The sequence below is a fragment of the Oryctolagus cuniculus genome, chromosome 5, assembly GCF_964237555.1.
Source record: "Oryctolagus cuniculus chromosome 5, mOryCun1.1, whole genome shotgun sequence".
Taxonomy (NCBI): Eukaryota; Metazoa; Chordata; class Mammalia; order Lagomorpha; family Leporidae; genus Oryctolagus; species Oryctolagus cuniculus.
This window is the reverse complement of record NC_091436.1, coordinates 166,699,896-166,717,989: the sequence shown is the minus strand read 5'-3', so window position 1 is coordinate 166,717,989 and position 18,094 is coordinate 166,699,896. Positions and strand designations below refer to the sequence as shown.

The 18,094-nt window shown below is 54.4% G+C and overlaps 1 protein-coding gene across 6 annotated transcripts in view; it reads right to left on the bottom strand.

Annotated features, from left to right (window-relative positions):
* SLC22A23 (solute carrier family 22 member 23) overlaps window positions 1-18,094 on the bottom strand; it is a 169,272-nt gene that overhangs the window by 108,005 nt on the left and 43,173 nt on the right. For all 6 annotated transcript variants that reach the window (XM_008274277.4, XM_070074476.1, XM_070074478.1 and 3 more), the window contains exon 3: window positions 15,580-15,734. In XM_008274277.4, coding sequence (XP_008272499.2) covers window positions 15,580-15,734 — 155 coding nt within the window. The remainder of the gene's footprint in view (window positions 1-15,579; window positions 15,735-18,094) is intronic.

Genomic DNA, 18,094 nt, shown 5'->3' with positions numbered 1-18,094 from the left:
GGAGAGAGGAGAGAGGAGAGAGGAGAGGGAGAGAGGAGAGAGGGAGAGAGGGAGAGAGGGAGAGAGGAGAGAGGAGAGGGAGAGAGGGAGGGAGAGGAAGAGGGAGAGAGGGAGAGAGGGAGAGAGGGAGAGAGGGAGGGAGAGGAAGAGGGAGAGGGGAGATCTTTTATCTGCTGGTTCAAACCTCAGATGACTGCAATAGCTGGGCCAGGCTGCAACTCCATCTGGGTCTCCAAGCACCTGGGCCATCTGCTGCCGCTTTCCAAGTGCCTTAGCAGGGAGCTGGGCTGGAAGCAGAACCAGACTAGAACTGGGATGCCGATGTAGGACGCTGGCGTTGCTAGCAGCAACTTAACCCGCTGGGCTACGGCTGACCCACAGGTGTTTAGATACCTATCTCTGCCAGACTAGAGTCAGGAACAAGAATGACAAGGTCCCAGCTGTCCGGTGTTTGCTCTGAATGGGTGTGCGGGTGCGTGGAGATGCAAATACGCAAACAGAGGCAGAGTCTTTCTCAAGGAATCATTTGGGTACCGATTAGACCAGGTGGCCTGAGGGGGCTCCACAGGTGTCCATCTGCACAGAGGTCCCACCAGCAACACGGCCAGGCCCGCAGAGGCCCAGGCTGCAGCGTTTCCTGCAGGGACACGCAAGGAGTGACCGCGGGCTGAGCGGTCAGTTTGGCCGGGATATGGGATGAGCTCAGACCCCGAGGATCCCACAGGCCATGCAGGCAACTTTGGAAAGCCCAGGGAGAGCTGGTGGGGAGCGTGGCAAAGACCATGGGTCACCCGCCAAGACCCCTCGTCCCCTTCCTCCTGCAGGCTCAGGGTTGCACTAACAGGACTGCACTTCCCAGGGAGCCTGGCAGGGTGGGCAGGCTGCTGAGTTCTGGCCAATGGGGTGCAAGAGCGGGCACCAACAGCCTCTTAGCAGCGATGTCAGCAGCAGGGAGCAGCCCCTCCTCCTCCTGTGCGCCTCTCTGCTAGCTGGAAGGCACAGGTCCTTCAGCCAGTTCACGGAAAGTGGAACAACAATGTTGTGCAGCAGCCATCGTGTGGCAGAGGAGGCTTACGCTGCTGCCTGTGACACCAGCATCTCAGACGGCCGCAGGTTAGTCTCGGCTGCTCCACTTCTGACCCAGCTCCCTGCTAAGGCTTAGGAAGAGCAGCGGAAGATGGTCCAAGGTTTGGGCCCCTGCACCCATGTGGGAGACCCAGAGGAAGCTCCTGGCTCCTGGATTTGGTTTGGCCCAGCCCTGGCTGTTGTGGCCATCTGGGGAGTAAAACAGTGGATGGAAGATCTGTCTCTCCTGCTCTAACTGTGTCTTCCAAAATAATTCTTTTTGGGAACACATTTAGCCTCTGGTTGGCAACTGTTCTTTCACCCACCCCTTAGAAAGGTGCATGGGTGCAAGGCGAGGCCTTTCGGCCACCACAGGCGGCCTGGCCTCTCCCTCTGCGCTCCCCTCCCCTCCCTCGGGGAGCAGAAAAGCCAACTGAGCAAACACGCATTTCCGCAGTCATGAGGTGCACCGGCAAAGCTCCAGCACGGAGAGCCTGGAAAAACAGCAGACGAGCCTTTACCCCCTGAGGGGACCAGAGACCCCACGAAGGAAATGAAAATATGATCCCCCCGGGAGAGATCAGAGGACAGCAGAGAGTCGTGGGGTCACCATCACAAAGGAGAAGGGGGAAGCGGGTGCCGCTGCAGGCCAGCACTGCAGCCCAGACACCCCGGGGGGGGTGCATCCCATGCGCCAATGAAAACCTTTCACGGAAGGAGATCCACGCACCAGGGGAACCAGATATCCCTGAGTCCCACGAGCTCTCAGGATCTCGCCTGGACGTGGCTGGCAGGCTCTGTGTGCGTGAGCTCCAAGAGGCCTAGGCGAACCACGGGAGAGCCCAGGGATGCCCCCACAGAAGACCAGCTCTTCAGCGCCGGGACTGCCCAGAGGAGGAAGGGTTTTGGTGACGTTCATTGATGGGGACCAGAGACTTGGATGATGAGCTCTCCTTTTGAGGGACGCCTTCTGCACCCACGGGGACACTGAAGCTGAGCAATGGCACAAACCACCACGGTTTCACAGCAGCCCACGGGACAAGAAGGGCCCCAGAGTTTCGTCCTCAAACAAAACAGAGCGCGTCACTCTCTCTAAAGGTTGGCAACGGCCCTCCACTGCCTACGGAGCAGAGACTGACGACCTCAGCGCTCAGTGTGCCGCCAGGGTCTGGGCCCTCTCCTTGTTCCATCTCTGCACAGCCCCTACACGTCAGCTCCTGTGTCGCCTGCCTGTGGAGAACACGGAGCAGGCGCTGGGCCATGAAGGAGACAGGGGACCAGGTCTAAGCCAAGACATCAACCCAGTGATGAAAAGCAGGAGCCAACGGAGCAGGAATGTGGACAGAGAGAGTGGACCAGAGCGGTGGGGATGAATGGCCGGACGCTGGACCCTGAAGTGGGCTGGGAAGATCGTGGCCCTCTGTGGGTGTGTCCTGGGCAGTTCTTAGATCCTATGCGCTTGTGTCAGCCCACAGTCACATAAGCATGTTCTAGAAGGTCGGGGTGAGCCGCCCCCTGCCCAGCAAGGACATGAGATTCGCTCTCAGCAAGGGCCAACGGCATGGTGACTGGCTGCACACATGTGCTTTAACAGAGGTAGGAGAAGCAGCAGGAAGGGTGAGCCCTGACAGCAGGGCCACTGAGCCCAGGCGTCCTGCTGTGCACCACCCACACTGCACCTGGCCACATACGGGTCAACTCCATTAGCGGGAGTACCAGGCAGCACGGACCGTGTCCAGCCTCAGTGACAGCCATGGAGAGATCCCATGCCTATTTGATTCAACCTTAATAATACCACGAATCTAACACCAGCTACAGGAGACAGATACAAGTTGGCAGAACTGTCCAGTGGCGTCCCTGTGTAGACTGAGGCTTGCTGGGTGAGCAGCGACACACCGACACGTATGAAGCTCGTGTGTCCACTGACACCAGCCCGCACAGTAGAGTCATGTGGAAAGGCATCACGCACACTTCTGTTGCTCAAGCCAAAACATCGTAAGAGACCGAATGCAGAGATGGACCTGAACCCAGCTCTCTGCGGTGGTATCCAGCAGGGCAATTCTGTGTCAGGAAAGACCACGGCCCATGGGGTCCAAGTCACACATCTGAACTGCACCAGTTTTGAAATCACATGTTGTTAATACTTTGCTTTCATAGCTATTTAGAAGCCATGAGGACGAAGGCAAATCCTTAGAAGACCTTTATACACATTTCAGTAATATTATAACCGCCCATTTGAGCCAGAGAAAAAAGTTGTCAGGAGCAGCACAGCTGGTGCAACGTGGGCACTGGAGCCACGTGGCCCTGGGTGCGAGGCCTGGCTCCTGCCCTCTGTGCACGGGAACCTGGGCAAGTCGCCTTCCCTCAACCTCAGGTTTTCCATTTGTAAAATGGGCATAATAAGAGTGCTCACACCAGGAATTACTGGTTGGATGGACTGAAATTTTCACACAGCACTCAGCAGTGCCAAGGTACAGTGTACAAGTAATATTGCCAGCTCTTTTAAAGATTTATTTACAGATCTTCCATCTGCTGGTTCACTCCCCAAATGGCTACGATGGCCAGGCTGGGTCAGGCCGACGCCAGGTGCCTGGAGCTCAATCCGGGTCTCCCACACGGGTGGCGGCAGCCCAAGGTCTTGGGTCATCCTCTGCCACCAGACACCTTAGCAGGGAGCTTGGCTGGACTCAGCTCCGGAGAAGGGACGCCGGCGCTGCAGGTGCCGGCTGAGCTCACGGTGCAGCAGTCAGGTCCCAATGTTAGCTCCTTCAGGGCATCACCAGAAAATCAGACAAGGTTCAGAGATGCAGTTTTCCTTACCTACAAAACGTGGCTACCTGTGAGATCTACTTTGGCATGAAATGTAAACATATCCACCTACGGACGTTTGTGACTTAGCAAACGCTCCATAAGGAGCTTACTGCTGTCAAACCACTACCCCGTGATATTCTCGCCTCATCCCTTTTACTCCTTAACATCTGAAGAGCTGCACAGCGCCCCGTCCTGTACAGTCGCACACACACAGCCGTGCACGCACAGAGAGGTCTCCACCAAGGCTCATCCGGTGCGGTCCAGCTCTCGCACATCAGGGCACGTCCGATTCTCTCTCAAAGACGTAAGCAAGGGATTGGCAAGACACCAGACAAAATCATGCTTGGAGCACCTCGGCCGCTTGAACAATGAGCAAAGGACCAAGGAGGGAGGTTGCAGGCATCCCAGCAAGCACTCCCGGCATGGCAAGGGCAGCTAGTTGCCTCCACCTGCATACAGCAGGTTCCTTCTCCCAAAGCAGGTAAGACCAATGCCTCCCCACCCGCTATGTTCTCGCTACCCTGTAGCACCTGTTGCGTGAGGGCCAGGCCCTCACACCCTCGGACAGCCGTGCCACTTCGACAAATTAAACTGACATCAGGAAAGAAACTGAGAAACCCTGAGTCATGCCCAAGTTTAGCCACGTTTCTGTTACGTAAAGCGGGTGAGGGTGGGGAATGGGCATTGTGGCAGAGACCGCAATGCCCCCTGCCCCAACCCGGCCCAACTCTGGCTTGGAGAAAGCCTGGGCCCTTCCCCAGAAGGGACATAAAGCAAACATCAGCCAAGGCACACTTTCAAAAGGCACAGTTAGAAGGCACGCAGGACCATTCACCTTCTAGACCTGAGCAGGCAGAGCTGACCTGGCTGGACACAGGGCACCTCTTTTCCACCAGAACCAGCAGAGACCCCCAGGAGGAGGGGTGTGGGGAGGGGGCAGCCCAAGCTCAACCAGAGAACCCCAACTATTCCAGGCACCAGGGTCAGCGCCTCTGAGCTGTCCTCCCCTGGGGCTCTGGCTGGCCTCGTCACCTGGGATGGCATCCCTGGGAGCGCCACGCCCCAGCTGCAGCCCTCCCCCCTTGCCCCAGAGCCCTCGAGGTCGCCTTCTATGAGGGTAGAGGGCAGAGCCTGAGGAGCACCTGGAGAGTCCTACTTCATCCTAGACAACCACCAGAAAGGCCTGGCTTCCAGAACCCCAGGTGGCAGGAGCTGCAGATACCACAGAGGGAGGACCCTGCGCACCTGCTGGGAAGCTGGGATGACCCTGGGCTGGGAGCTCATGGCCCAGGAAGGAGCGTGACGGACATCCCTGTGTGGGCCCAGCACCTGTGGCTCCTGCAGGCCTGGATGTGACTCGGGGGCTCATGCAGAGGGGCAGCCAAGTCACACACACACCCAAAGCCAGGCACCACCCCTCATGCCACCCCATAGAGGTGCTAGGCTTAGCGTTCTGGGACCAGGACTGGCAGAGGGGTACTGAGCAGCTCTGCACCCCCCAGAGGAGTCCTTTGGAAAACACAGCGGCAGAGGAACTTGGTCTGAGTCAAGGTCGTGTCCCTCGGCCACCCAGGGCGTGCACATTCTCACACCGGCCACGTCACACGTGGGAACTGCTGTCGCCAACTCAAGCAGACACATGCCACTCTATGGCAGACATGACAGCCAATGGGAGCAGGCCAGCCGCTGCCACAGAGGTGATGGGCGAGTCTGTGAGCTCACACTTAAAAGTGCACAGAAGGGGCCAGCGCCATGGAGCAGCAGGCGAAGCTACTGTTTGCAGCACCGGTATCTCTTACGGGCACTGGTTCAAGTCCCGGCTGCTCCACTTCTGATCCGGCTCTCGCTATTGTGCCTGGGAAAGCAGCAGAGGATGACCCAAGTGTGTGGGGCCCTGCACTCACGTGGGAGACCCTGGGGGGCTCCTTGCTCCTGGCTTTGGCCTGGCCCAACCCTGGCTGTTGTGGCCATCTGGGGAGTGAAAGAACAGATGGATTTTTTTCTCTCTCACTCTGTCTCTTCCCAAGCCCCTCCATGACTCTCTCAAATACACCTTTTTTAAAAATGTAGAGAAAATGTATATAGGCATTTTTATGACACAGAGGGACAGGGAGAGTGTTTATTCAGGTAAGAGGGGTCTTTAAAACGCTCATGGACAATGCGTACCATGAAAAAACTGCATGGATTTCAAAATTTTTTTTGTACCAAAATAAGCTCATCTTTAAATTCCACTTCTCCGTAAGGCTTCTGAAGCACCCTCATGTGTATGATGATGTTGACAACGGCCACCAGGATTCCATCTCCCTGGTGCCTGTCTTGCCGGCTGCCACTTTAAAATAGCAGACAGCAGCCCTTGGGAAGGGAAGGTCGCCCTGGGTCACAGTTTGGAGGTGCACTAAAGGCGGCTGCATTCGTCCGGAGGCTGGCGATGGCGGACAGCCACGTGGGGAGCCAGGAGGGACAGACACAGGCGGCATGCTGGGCTCACGTGAGCACGCCTCTCCACGGGCCAGGCCCGCCTACCAGACGTCTCCACCCTTGGGCCCCCAACCACTAACATGGGACACTGGGGTTTAAATGTGTGCGTGAATTCAAATCCTGTTCAATGCTGACACTGTCCTTTCTCAGCAATTAACGGAGCGCTCTGTGAGTGACGGACACCCAGGCGGTTCGATAGACGAGCTAAGTTCGGCAGGGAGGGTCTGTCCGTGGTTTCTTTTTCTAGAGCTTATTATCTTCTCCCAGCCCCGAAGTGGTTATGACTTTTAAAACGCACAATACGGGGCTGGGCACGTGGTACGGCGGTTACCCCGCCACTGTTGGCCCCGGCTCTGCTTCCTGCTAAGGTGCACCCTGGGAGCAGCAGGGGTGGCTCAAGTATTTGGGTCTCTGCCACCCACGTGGGAGACCTGGATTGAGCTCCTGGCTCCCGGCTTCAGCTTGGTGCAGCCCCAGCTGTTGTCAGCACTTAGGGGAGTGAACCAGCACCTGGGAGATGTCTGTCTGTCGTCTGTCTTTTTCTCTTTCACCTCTCAAGTAAACACAATGAAAAGACAAAAACTAAAACGCACTGTATGGAGCTCCGGAGAGATGCTGGAGAAGTCATTTATTAACCCGGCCACTGGAAAAACAATTATGCAGCAGATTCCTGCCCTCGCCCCAACTCCACCGCAGGTATTCATTCGCCCACGTGACCCGAAGCCAGCAGCCAACCCAGGGCGAACAGTCCTCCTTGGGAGAGAGGCCCAGCCTGCCGGGCGCCCACACGGTGCCTCACTTGAGAAGGCCCTGGCCGAAGAGGAAGGAGCTAGTGACCTCAGTACGGATCCGTGCTTTTGGCAGGATGGGGCCATCGCGACGCCTCCCAGCAGCTGGCACACAAACAGACATACACACACACACACACACACACACACACACACAAACGGTTGCTAGCAACACCTTGCTGGAACTTCTTGGTTTGCGGGTGGGGGTCCACTTCCTCCTTCCTGCCATCTACACAACCTTTCCCAGGGGAGAAAATGGACCTGCAGCAGTGAAGTGCCACGTCCAGGATCATGGCTGGTGGGTGGCAGGCGCCTGGCCTGACATGCAACGTGTTCCTGGGCCAGGACTGGCAGGGGGTGCATGCGACTCGCACACGTGTGCACCAGCAAGGGTGGGGAGAGCTTCCCCCGCCGCCTTTCAGCACAGACAACCTCTCTAACTCGGCTGGGTTGTGTGTGTGACATCCCAGGGACTGAAGCACGGAGAGCCATGGTTTCTGGTGACTTAAAGAAAAACAGACATCGTCCACTTGCCTCCCCAGGTTCTTCTCTCCAATAATAATGAACATCTCCCACTCTCAAATTATTTTGTTGCATAAAAATGTGAATGTGCTTAATATCACTAAGTTGTGTACACTTAAACATGGTTGAATGATGGATTTTATACTACGCATATTTTTGCCACCATGAAATATGTAACTTTTCTTTCTAAAACACTTGCTGTTGGAATAAGACAGTACTGCCTCTGGGGCATCCATGAATTAAAAGCCAGGCTTGGGGCTGGCGCTGTGGCATGGTGGGTAAAGCTGCTGCCTGCAGTGTTGGCATCCCATATTGGCGCCGGTTTGAGTCCTGGCTGCTCCACTTTGATCCAGCTCTCTGCCATGGCCTGAGAAAGCAGTAGAACATGGCCCCAAGCCCTCAGGGCTCCTGCACCCACATGGAAGACCCGGAAGAAGCTCCTGGCTCTGGATCAGCGCAGCTCTGGCCATTGCAGCCAACTGGGAAGTGAAGCAGTGGATAGAAGACCTCTCTCTTGCTTGCTCTCTCTCTTGCTCGCTCGCTCGCTCTCTCTCTGCTTCTTCTTTCTCTGTGTAACTCTGACTTTCAAATAAATAAATAAATCTTAAAAAAAAAAAAAAAGGTTGGCCGGCACCGCGGCTCACTAGGCTAATCCTCCGCCTTGCGGCGCCAGCACACCGGGTTCTAGTCCTGGTTGGGGTGCCGGATTCTGTCCCAGTTGCCCCTCTTCCAGGCCAGCTCTCTGCTGTGGCCCAGGAGAGCAGTGGAGGATGGCCCAAGTGCTTGGGCCCTGCACCCCATGGGAGACCAGGATAAGTACCTGGCTCCTGCCATCGGATCAGTGCGGTGCGTCTGGCCGCAGCGCGCAGGCCGTGGTGGCCATTGGAGGGTGAACCAACGGCAAAGGAAGACCTTTCTCTCTGTCTCTCTCACTGTCCACTCTGCCTGTCAAAAAAAAAAGGAGGCCAGGCTTGAGGTAGCTGCTATTACATGAATCACTGAACTGAGTTACACCTGCTCTTGCCACAGTCACCTGTGAGCATGTGGGCAACTGCTGGTGCACGGAGGACACTCCTCCCCGCCCCACGCCACCAGACACTGCCGCGGGCCCTCCCTCAGCCCCCGTCTCGCCGGCCTGCCCCACCTTCTCACTGAGTGCTCGGCATTCCTTGCCATCACCCTCAACTGGTTCTTCCACCTCCACCCTGTTTTTTCTCACGCTTCCTGGTCCCTGGGCGACCTGAGCGATGATGCTAACAGCCCTGAGCTGCTGCCTTGACACTGAGGACACACAGACCTTGCTCCTGAGCTTGTGGACAGCAGAGCACCAGCTGCAGCTGCTCCCTCAGGTACCCGGACCGCGTCCGACTCAGAAATCATTGTCTTCCCCTGCCGAACTGCCAGAGCCAGGGTGTGGCCGGCGGCTTCGCCACCTACAGGATTTGGAATCGGAATTCCACGCTCCACCATCCAGCAGAGAAGCACGTCTACTAGAGGTTCCGGCAGGCCCCCTGGCGGTCCCTCTGCCTTCTCTCTCTCCAGTCATCCTAGGCCCTGGATCCTACCTGCTGCAAGTCCCGCCTTCCCCACGGCCTCCTGCTTCCTCACCGACACACTGTAACAGCCTCCAGCCCTGGGCTCCGCTCCTCCTCAGCCAGTTCACCTCTGTGCGCTCGGCGATGCCTCCAAACACACGCCTAAAGGTTTCCCTTTGTATCTGGAGACTCTCCATTGGCCTGCTACTATTCTGAGGTCACGGAGGACAGAATCCACACTCCCATCCAACCCTACTCACCCAAGTACCCAGAATGCACCAGGCTCCAGCCAAGTGCCAACCACCCACATACCCAGAATGCACCAGGCTCCAGCCAAGCCCTAACCACCCACTGTACCCAGAATGCACTAGGCTCCAGCCAAGCCCTAACCACCCACTGTACCCAGAATGCACTAGGCTCCAGCCAAGCCATTAACCACCTATAGTACCTAGAATGCACTGGGCTCTAACCAAGCCCTATTCAGTAGTATTCAGAATACTTTAAGCTCCTCCTCTGCAAATAGTGAGTGGGCATCCACTCCCCCTCCCTCACAAAACTCACGGCTCAGGGCTGTCTCCCTGACGGCCTCTGTCCGATCAGGGCCAGGCCCTGCACCTTTACGAAACCCCGGTGCCTTGGAGGGCACCGTGTGGAGGGCGGGAGGCCGAGCTGCCTCTCCATAGCCCCCGGCCAGCACCTGACGGCGCCCAGCATTTATACAGAACCAGAGGATCAGATGCTTACTTCCTTGGCACCTGGCAGTCCCCCAGTGTTTGCCAGGGTGAATGAGTGAAGAAAGGAGATGTTTTTGTTTCCAGGTGGGTCACCCAAACCCAGACTCACCCCACTTGGCACACAGTGGATGCAGCAGATCCGGCCCGAGCACTGAGCAACACAGTCGCTATCAGAAGTTTCATGGCCCTCAGCCTTTGGGGCACACTTCTCTCTGTGCTGTCAGCCATCAACAGCCACCATCACGTCTTCTCATTACAAGGAGCCTTGGCAAACCACTAAACGCCCTCGCCGTCCACCAGGCACGTCTAGGTGTCTCCAAGAAGCCTTGTGCTCCTTTCTGGCTTCCAAGGTGACTGATTTATTTCCTCTGTTTTAAGACTGAAAAACCAAACCAAAGTCATTCCAACATTGCTCTCTTGCATTCCTGGACTGGCTCTTCTCATCAGCCCAGCTTTCAGCTCTACATTCCATCCTGCCTTCCAGGTGGGAAAAGGCAACCCTTGGGAGTGCAATAGGATTCCTGGAGTTGAGCTGAGAGCCCAGAGAGAAGGCACCCAGCAAGGAGGGTTTCCCAGCAGGGGCCAGCAAGCTCCTGGTTGTTGACATGAGGACAAGGTCTGGAACCCTGCACAGGGGACGCTCGTAACCATTAACCCTACCCGACCATCCCATCTCTCCCCTGGATGGCCTCTGCAGACGCTTGGTGCTGCAGCCACCCACAGAGCACACATGGAAGTCCAGCGACTCCTTCTGTGAGCGTGGACTGGAGAGGAGCATGACGGGGGTCCAGTGCCACCAGCCTCACCACCCCTGCCTCAGGAAACCTTCACTGTTGGAGGAGGCTAGCAGAGAGCTTAGAATTCAAAAGCTACAGAACTCTAAAACTGGAAGGCACGATGGAACCCAGCAGTTTTTCATTTGTGGTTGATTTCTGTCCATTCCCTTCATGTGCTATTCCAGGAACGATCCCACGGTTCCACAGGACATCACTTGCAACGCCATGCCTTGACCTGACAGAAAGACGGAAGCTCACAGAGCTCCTGCACTCTGTCCAGCCTCATTCAGTCCCCCGTGGGGCTCACACTCCAATCAGACCTCGTGATTTCCAGATCTTTCCACTGCCCCATGTATTGTGGTGAACAGCTTTGTTGCAAATAAAGTGCACATGCACCACTTAAATTCCAGTCTGGGAAAAATCTGGTCCATATGGGACATGCAGGTTTAATACCATCCTCCATGGTGCGGAGAAGGCATCCAGACATTCTAACTTGAAAATGCCCAGTTCTCTCTATTTGCCATCCTTTCACTCCAATTTTGAGACATTTAAAACACCCAAAGAAATATACAATCTGAAGCCTGTCTACTATACATTTAGGCAACGTGTGCCTAGTATCTTGCCTTAGAAGATACGGACAGAAGACTGGGCATATGGGCCCTGTGATGCCACCTGCCACTTCCTTCTCCACCCTTGGATTTCCATTTTTAACATGCAGGTGCATCTCCTATCCTCACACGGCCTCCACATATACAGACATTTACATTTTTTAAATAGAAACATCTAGATAAAATGTCCAAGTTTTGGTTCAACATGCGTAGAGATGAAGAAAAAGATTTGAATAATTTTTATTTGAAGGACCGGTAAAACCTGGAAAAAAGTTAGTCCTCAGTGGTGAACTGCGGCTCCCCGATGGACAACTTATATCTGAGGCTGGAAAAAAGCTGGAGATAAAGAGGTCCCCCAAGCACATCCAAGTGAAAATGTCCCCTCATCCAAAAGGCAAGCACTTGGCCCTCAGAAGACAACAAAGAGGAGGCAGCTGAAGCCACGCCCCTCAAGGGACAACCACCACAGCCGTCAGTCTCCTCCGGATGACTCACTATGGGGGGTCACGTGGTCAAACACAGCACAGTGTTGATGCCGAATAAGCCTGTTGGTTGAAATACGCTCCAAGGAATGCTACTCCCAGAAGACTCCCCAAGGATAAAACACTCGGAGAGAGTAAGACAAAGTCATTCTACACCAGCACACGAGAAATGACTCAGCCGCTTCAGGGAGAGGCCAACCCATTAGCTTCGTGTGAGCGAGCAAGCGAGTGGGCAGTACTGTGCCCAGAGCCAGTGCAAGATGCTGGAGTCTGTCAGGTACATGGGGACGCGGCTTCTGACTGTGCAAAGTAATCAGCGACTTAGTCACCTGTGGAAGTTTGGGTCACTCCTTGACTAGGTGTAAAATTCATCCAATTATTTAGGCTGCCTGGGTTTAAGGAGGCTTATGATTGTGAGAACATCTTTGAGAGAATTTTTCAAGACAATGGTTCTCTGCTGTTAGGCAAAAAAAAAAATTCTTTTTAAAAGGTGATGCTCATTTGCCTACTCTAAGGTAGGATCTATCTGCCAGCAAAAGGTATCAGACAATATTTCAAATTGGGAAAGTGGGGGCAGGGAGAGGCTGTTAGACAGTAGAAACAAAATGAGGAGAGACACCAAAAACAGTGTTTATGTTAGATAGACTTCTCTCCCCCAAGACTTCCTACATCCAACATCAAATCAATGGAGAAAGCATCTGTCATCAGCTTCTTTTGAAGAAAATTTAACTTTTTTAAGTTTTAAAGATTTATTTTATTTATTTGAAAGGCAGAGAGGCAGAGCCAGACACAGAGAGATCTTCTACCTGCTGGTTCACTTCCCAGATGGTTACAACAGCCAAGGCTGGGCCAGGCCAAAACCAGTAGCCTGGAACTGCATCCAGCTCTCCCACACCGGTGTAGACCACCTTCTGCTGCTTTCCCAGGTGCATCGGCAGGGAGCTGGATCAGAAGCAGAGCAGCCAGGACTCGTAACAGAACTCTGGGGGAATGCCAGTGTCCCAGGAGACTTAACCTGGCCACAATGCCGGCCCCACAAAATACATCTTAAATAATGCTGGCTTACCTGATATGGGATATTATGAATCCTAGCTGGAAAAGTGTTTATAATGCAAGAAAACATATCTGTCTGGATTGAGATGTGATGACAGCTTTAGTTTTTGTTTGGACTTTATTTTCATAAACAAATAGCGACATGGGAGCTGCTGCTGCTTCCCTCGGTCTGCGCCTCTTGTCTGGCTAAGTCGCGTGCCCTCCTGCACACGTGTCCATAAACAGAACGAAGGCATCGAGCACACCCAAGTGTACTTAGTTATGTCGGCTTCTCACGGTGGCCTCCGGGGTGGGCAGGCAGGAGCCGCGCGGGAGCCCTGCCCACCGTTCACCCAGCCTGGGCCATTCTCTCGCTCTTGGCAGTGCACACTCTGCTTCTGCATAAAGACTGCTTGGGACAATGCCAATAATCTCTATTTTATGTCCTCATTACACAACCATTCTCCCTCCGGCAACTTGAAGGAAACCAAAGTCGAAAGGGTAGAGAATATTTACCCGAAATGCACCTTAGGAAAAAAAAAATCCAAACTCCTTACTCAGCCTTGCAAGTAAAGCAGAAAACTTTCCCAAGTCAGCAGCATTTCTCAAAACCGAGAGTCCACCCGCGTGGCCAGCCGCACAAGACACTAAAACTGCCAAAATCATTACTTTGCCTACGCATGTTGCCAAGCACCTGCAAGACTAAAAAAGAATGACTTCCAGGTCTGTTCTGAGAACGGACAGACGCACTGAGAGAGAGGGAACCCTCTGGGGTGGTCGGGGAGCCAGCGTTGGGGCCATTAAAGACGCAACTCCCAGAAATTGATGACAAGTTTTTTAAACTTGTCTTTAAAGTCACGGACTGACTACACTTCAGGCAAAACAGACTCCCAGGCGTTGCCCAAGGACTCGGATTTGAACATTCACAGCCACCCTGTGCTGCCAACGGACAGCACCTTTCTTGATTTCTTGTGACCAACCTGTCTTCTCCCGAGACTGGCAGGTGTGCAGAGAGACGGGCCCCCTCACCCCAGCCCACCCGGATCCCACCCCAACCCCACCTGCCCACGATGACTTTAGTTCCTGGTTTTAACTCTCTCCTGCCAAGCCTGGTTCAATCAAATGTCTCTAATTTTCACTGTTGAAACAACAGTTCAGTGAACTCACATTCTTGTACTGTATTCTAACTGTGTGGCCCCAGGTACACGGTTAGCTCAGGTAGTGGGCCACTGGCTGGTACCTGGACACTTCCACACATCATGACGTTGGATTTGCAGTCCCCACTCTAAGAAACAACAACGTGTTCATACACGCTAATTCACTGCAGGAAAAAGATGTAAGGCTGCTAACACACACACATAGACAAGTTTCGGAGATGGACAAATGGGACGAAGGAGAAGGCAGAGGAGGGAAGTGGAGATGAAACCAGGAAACGAGGTCAGAATTCAGCTTGTGCTCTTGGGCCCACCCCCATCAGAGAACCAAGGCCTGGCCAGGGGCTGAGGGACTCACCCCAAGACCAAGGCAGTGCCCAGAGTGTGGGGTCTCCCCCGGAGAAGAGCCAAGAGCCTGCCATGCGTTCATCAGACAGAACCCCGCGTGGGCGTGGGTCTCAGAACATCGGAACCCAACGAAACTTAGCTTCTGATTTCATTTTTCAAGAACTTGTGGATGTATCGTCCTAATCTCCTAAAGAACTCTCCAAGCAACAAGGGTTCCCAAATAAACAGAGGAAGTAGATTGCTGTGAATCTACATTTCTGTTCAACGTTGGAAGAGGACAAAAAAACTTCCGACCCTGGATTTGAAAGACCACGCCTGCAGCCCTTCCCCAGACCCATCCCCTCCCTGTGGCGACATGAGCTCCAGCGAAAACTCAGCTTATCTGAAAGACGTGGGCGCACGTAGTTCTGAGAATCAGAACCATCCTCACTGTATCACACTGGGAATCGCTACCTGGTATATACCCGACTCCTGCCCGCGCGTCAAAGGGAGAGCAAAAGACAAAAAGCACTGGAAATTATCTCACGGTATTTCCAACAGATCTTCGCACAAGATGATTCAAAAGCATACGATTAGTCAAAAAGCTGATGGGTACGTGTTTGTCTTCTAGAACACACCCACGGCGAATGAGTGAGACTTTGCCACCGCTGACAGCTGGGCTAGCACAGCCAACAAACGTAACTGACCAGTGGAGGGAAAAGTTCCTCATCCTAACAGCAAATGCCCCCGAGTTCCCACGTGCTCTGCCAATACCGGCGCTGACGGTTCAACCCCTGACCACCTAAGGTCTCAGAAACGGGGAAATTTGTACCCTTGTGGCCTTCGAGGGAACAAAGAAGAAAACTCTGCAGCAGTCAGTGACAATGCTAAGGCCGGATCTCACGCCCCGGGCATTCGGTATACTCTCCTGGAACCAGCTCCAGGGGCCCCCAGGCGTGCACTGGACTTGGAGGCACACAGAATAGCAACGCAGAAAACTCCAGAGGAAAGCAAAAGCTATTCTGTCACAGCCATGTGCTGCTGGCCACTTCTCCAAGCTCCTGGGTGGTGTGCACTGAGCCTAAGCCAGAGATCAGGATTGACTGCACAACGCATGGCTTTGTCTCGTTTCCCCAACGGTCACGGCCTGAAAATCCGTGCTTCCAAATGCTGAAGCATCTCCACCCCAGACAATGAGAACGCAGAGTTTCTTCCCCAGAACCTCCGAGGCACTGGTTTTTTCCAAGTTATGCAGGTTCCTACTTACGTAATGCATACAAGGTGAGAATTATTCCAGCCAGGCAAAATCCTTCAAAGAACCTGAGTGTGCTGAACATGGTCACGTTCACTGACAGCGCCACAGTCAGTCCAAAAATCAGAATGAAGATGATGGAAAACAGGAGCACAGGCCGCCGGCCAACCCTGCAGGCGGAGAAGGAAAAAGTCAGGAATCTCGGTTAAACAAGGTAGCCAGGTGCTGAACCCCCGTGCCTAGCAGGTGCTCCGGACTCAACCAGACCCACTTCCTAGGGACAACAGGCCCGTCCAGGGAAATGCAACCCCACACTGCCATTCTGGAGATAAGGGAGCCGAGTTCAACCCGGCACTGGGCAAGAGAACTGCGATGTGAACCCCACTGCCGTTCTGAGTCTACTTCCGGGTACCTATGGGCATCACGCAAAGCAATGATAACGCCCCAAACATAAACCCTGACACGCGCAGCAGAGTCGCTGCCCTTCGGAACCAGCTCACTCCCAAGTCAACATGGGCACTGGGCGACTGCCTGCATCTCCCTTCTCTGGGCCGCCAAGTCACAGACCTGACCTCACACACAGCGCATCAGAGCCAGGGCCCAGTCCACTGCCGATCTGTTGCAGTTACAAGGCAAGGAGCAACCTTGAAGGACTCACAAACGAAACAGAGAGAGCTTGGACTGTAAGTCACCGGGGTGGGCCTGCTGGCGAGCAAACATCGAAGCCCCTGGAAAGGACACACGCTGTCCCCCTGCCTCCACCCACAGGGGACTCGGCCTGCCGACCACTAGGGGGCGATGGCCTGCTGGGCGTCCCACGGGAAGGTCACCTGGTTCTCCGCCCCTCCATGCTGACCGCTAACCTTCCATCTTTCCCTTTAATCACTCATTAGAAATAGAACTGCAGCCACGCCCCATCAAGCGAGTTCATGCAACAAGGCCAGCTTGGACCTCAGACACTTCACAAGCCAACTAGAACAGAAAGGATGTGATTTGCTAGGAGAAAAAAAGTGGGGTGGGGGGGACCAGGCCTGGGACCCCAAACACCATATGGGTAGCTGAACGGCTAGGATGGCCCTAGACATACTGGCAGAAAAGGCAAATATAGAGAAACAAACTAGGTTCACGGCTGCCCAGGGCGGGGTTGAGGACAGGGACGTTTTCCCATCATCCTATAGGGCGATCGGAAAGGCTCTAAGCCTAGAGTGTGCTGATGCTTGCCTAACTCTGTCAATGTGCTGAAACTCACTGAATTGTACTTAAAATGAGTGAGTTTCATGATATGGAAATCGTCTTGCAACAAAGCTGGTAAAAGAATGACTCAGCGGGGTATGGCCTTGCCTGCACAGATGGAGGCAGTTTTAAGAAAGTGCAGGGAAGGGAACAATGGAGTAGAATTTCATTCAAACCTTTTTAAGGCTCTAGCCACCCCCCAGGAGTCTCTGTGGTTTAGTGGGTCGAGGCCAAGGCTATGAGCTCAGTGCCAGTGGACGCAGTGGTCCTGCCGGCAGAGTGCAGCCACCACTCCTGGGACCAGTGCTGGGGTCACGAAGCCCCTCTCAGGAAAGACCGTCTAGATGACCTGACCTAATCCCAACTGTAGCAAACCAGTCGCTTTCCACTATGGCTGAGCCCTCCCCAAAGGGGCGGGGCGCAACCGGCCCATGGGACATAGAAGGGCCGGAATCATTTGGCCAACTGCAGGTGGGACTTGAAATCCCACAACCCCACTGCAGGCTAATTTTCCAGCTGACGAGTCCACATGGCCCACAGGTGGTGTAGATGTGCAAACGGCCCCTGGCAGAAAGACGTTTTCCCACCCTGGTTCTAAAGGAAGGAAAACAAACTCTAAGGTATCCATTTATTTCCCTTTGTTTCCAAGTCTGTGAAATGGGCATAAGTGTCCTGTTTTGCAGCGCTGTTGAGACGGCCACCACCAAGGGAGATGGTGGACGGAGCCGTTCGCAGAGAACCGTCTCAGCGCCTGCTCCTTCCTGTGTGTCTACACTCCTGACGTCTACCAAGCACGGTTTGCCGTGTCTGATACCTAAGCAAAGAGGGGTGTGTGTGTGTGTGTGTGTGTGTGTGTGTGTGTGAAAAATGGCCACGAAAGTCAGGAAGCAGAGCATCTCTGGGAACTGTGTGGCTACCGTGATCCCGGAAGTCGGCACCCCCTGAATCGAGGCTTATCACGGCTGAACGTGGGGACCGGGGAAGAGGCCACGCCATCCCAGTGATGAGGTGATGGCTGCCCGGTAGGGCTGCCGTCCAGGGACTCAGCGAGCATCCCAGACGCGCTGCTCACACGCCCCAGCGTTCCAGGCTGAACTGGCTGCTTCGATCCCTGAGCGTCTGCGCCTGGCTCAGACACCCCCGTCCTGACACTCAGAAACAGGATTTTACCTTTCCTGGCGAAAGGGGTTCTGCAGATGGGAGGAGGGCCGGCGACCGCAGTGTGAAAGGATTTTCCAGTTAGGTGCAAGCTAATTACAGGAGGGCAGCCCCTGGCCACAGGGAGCCAGAGAGGTGG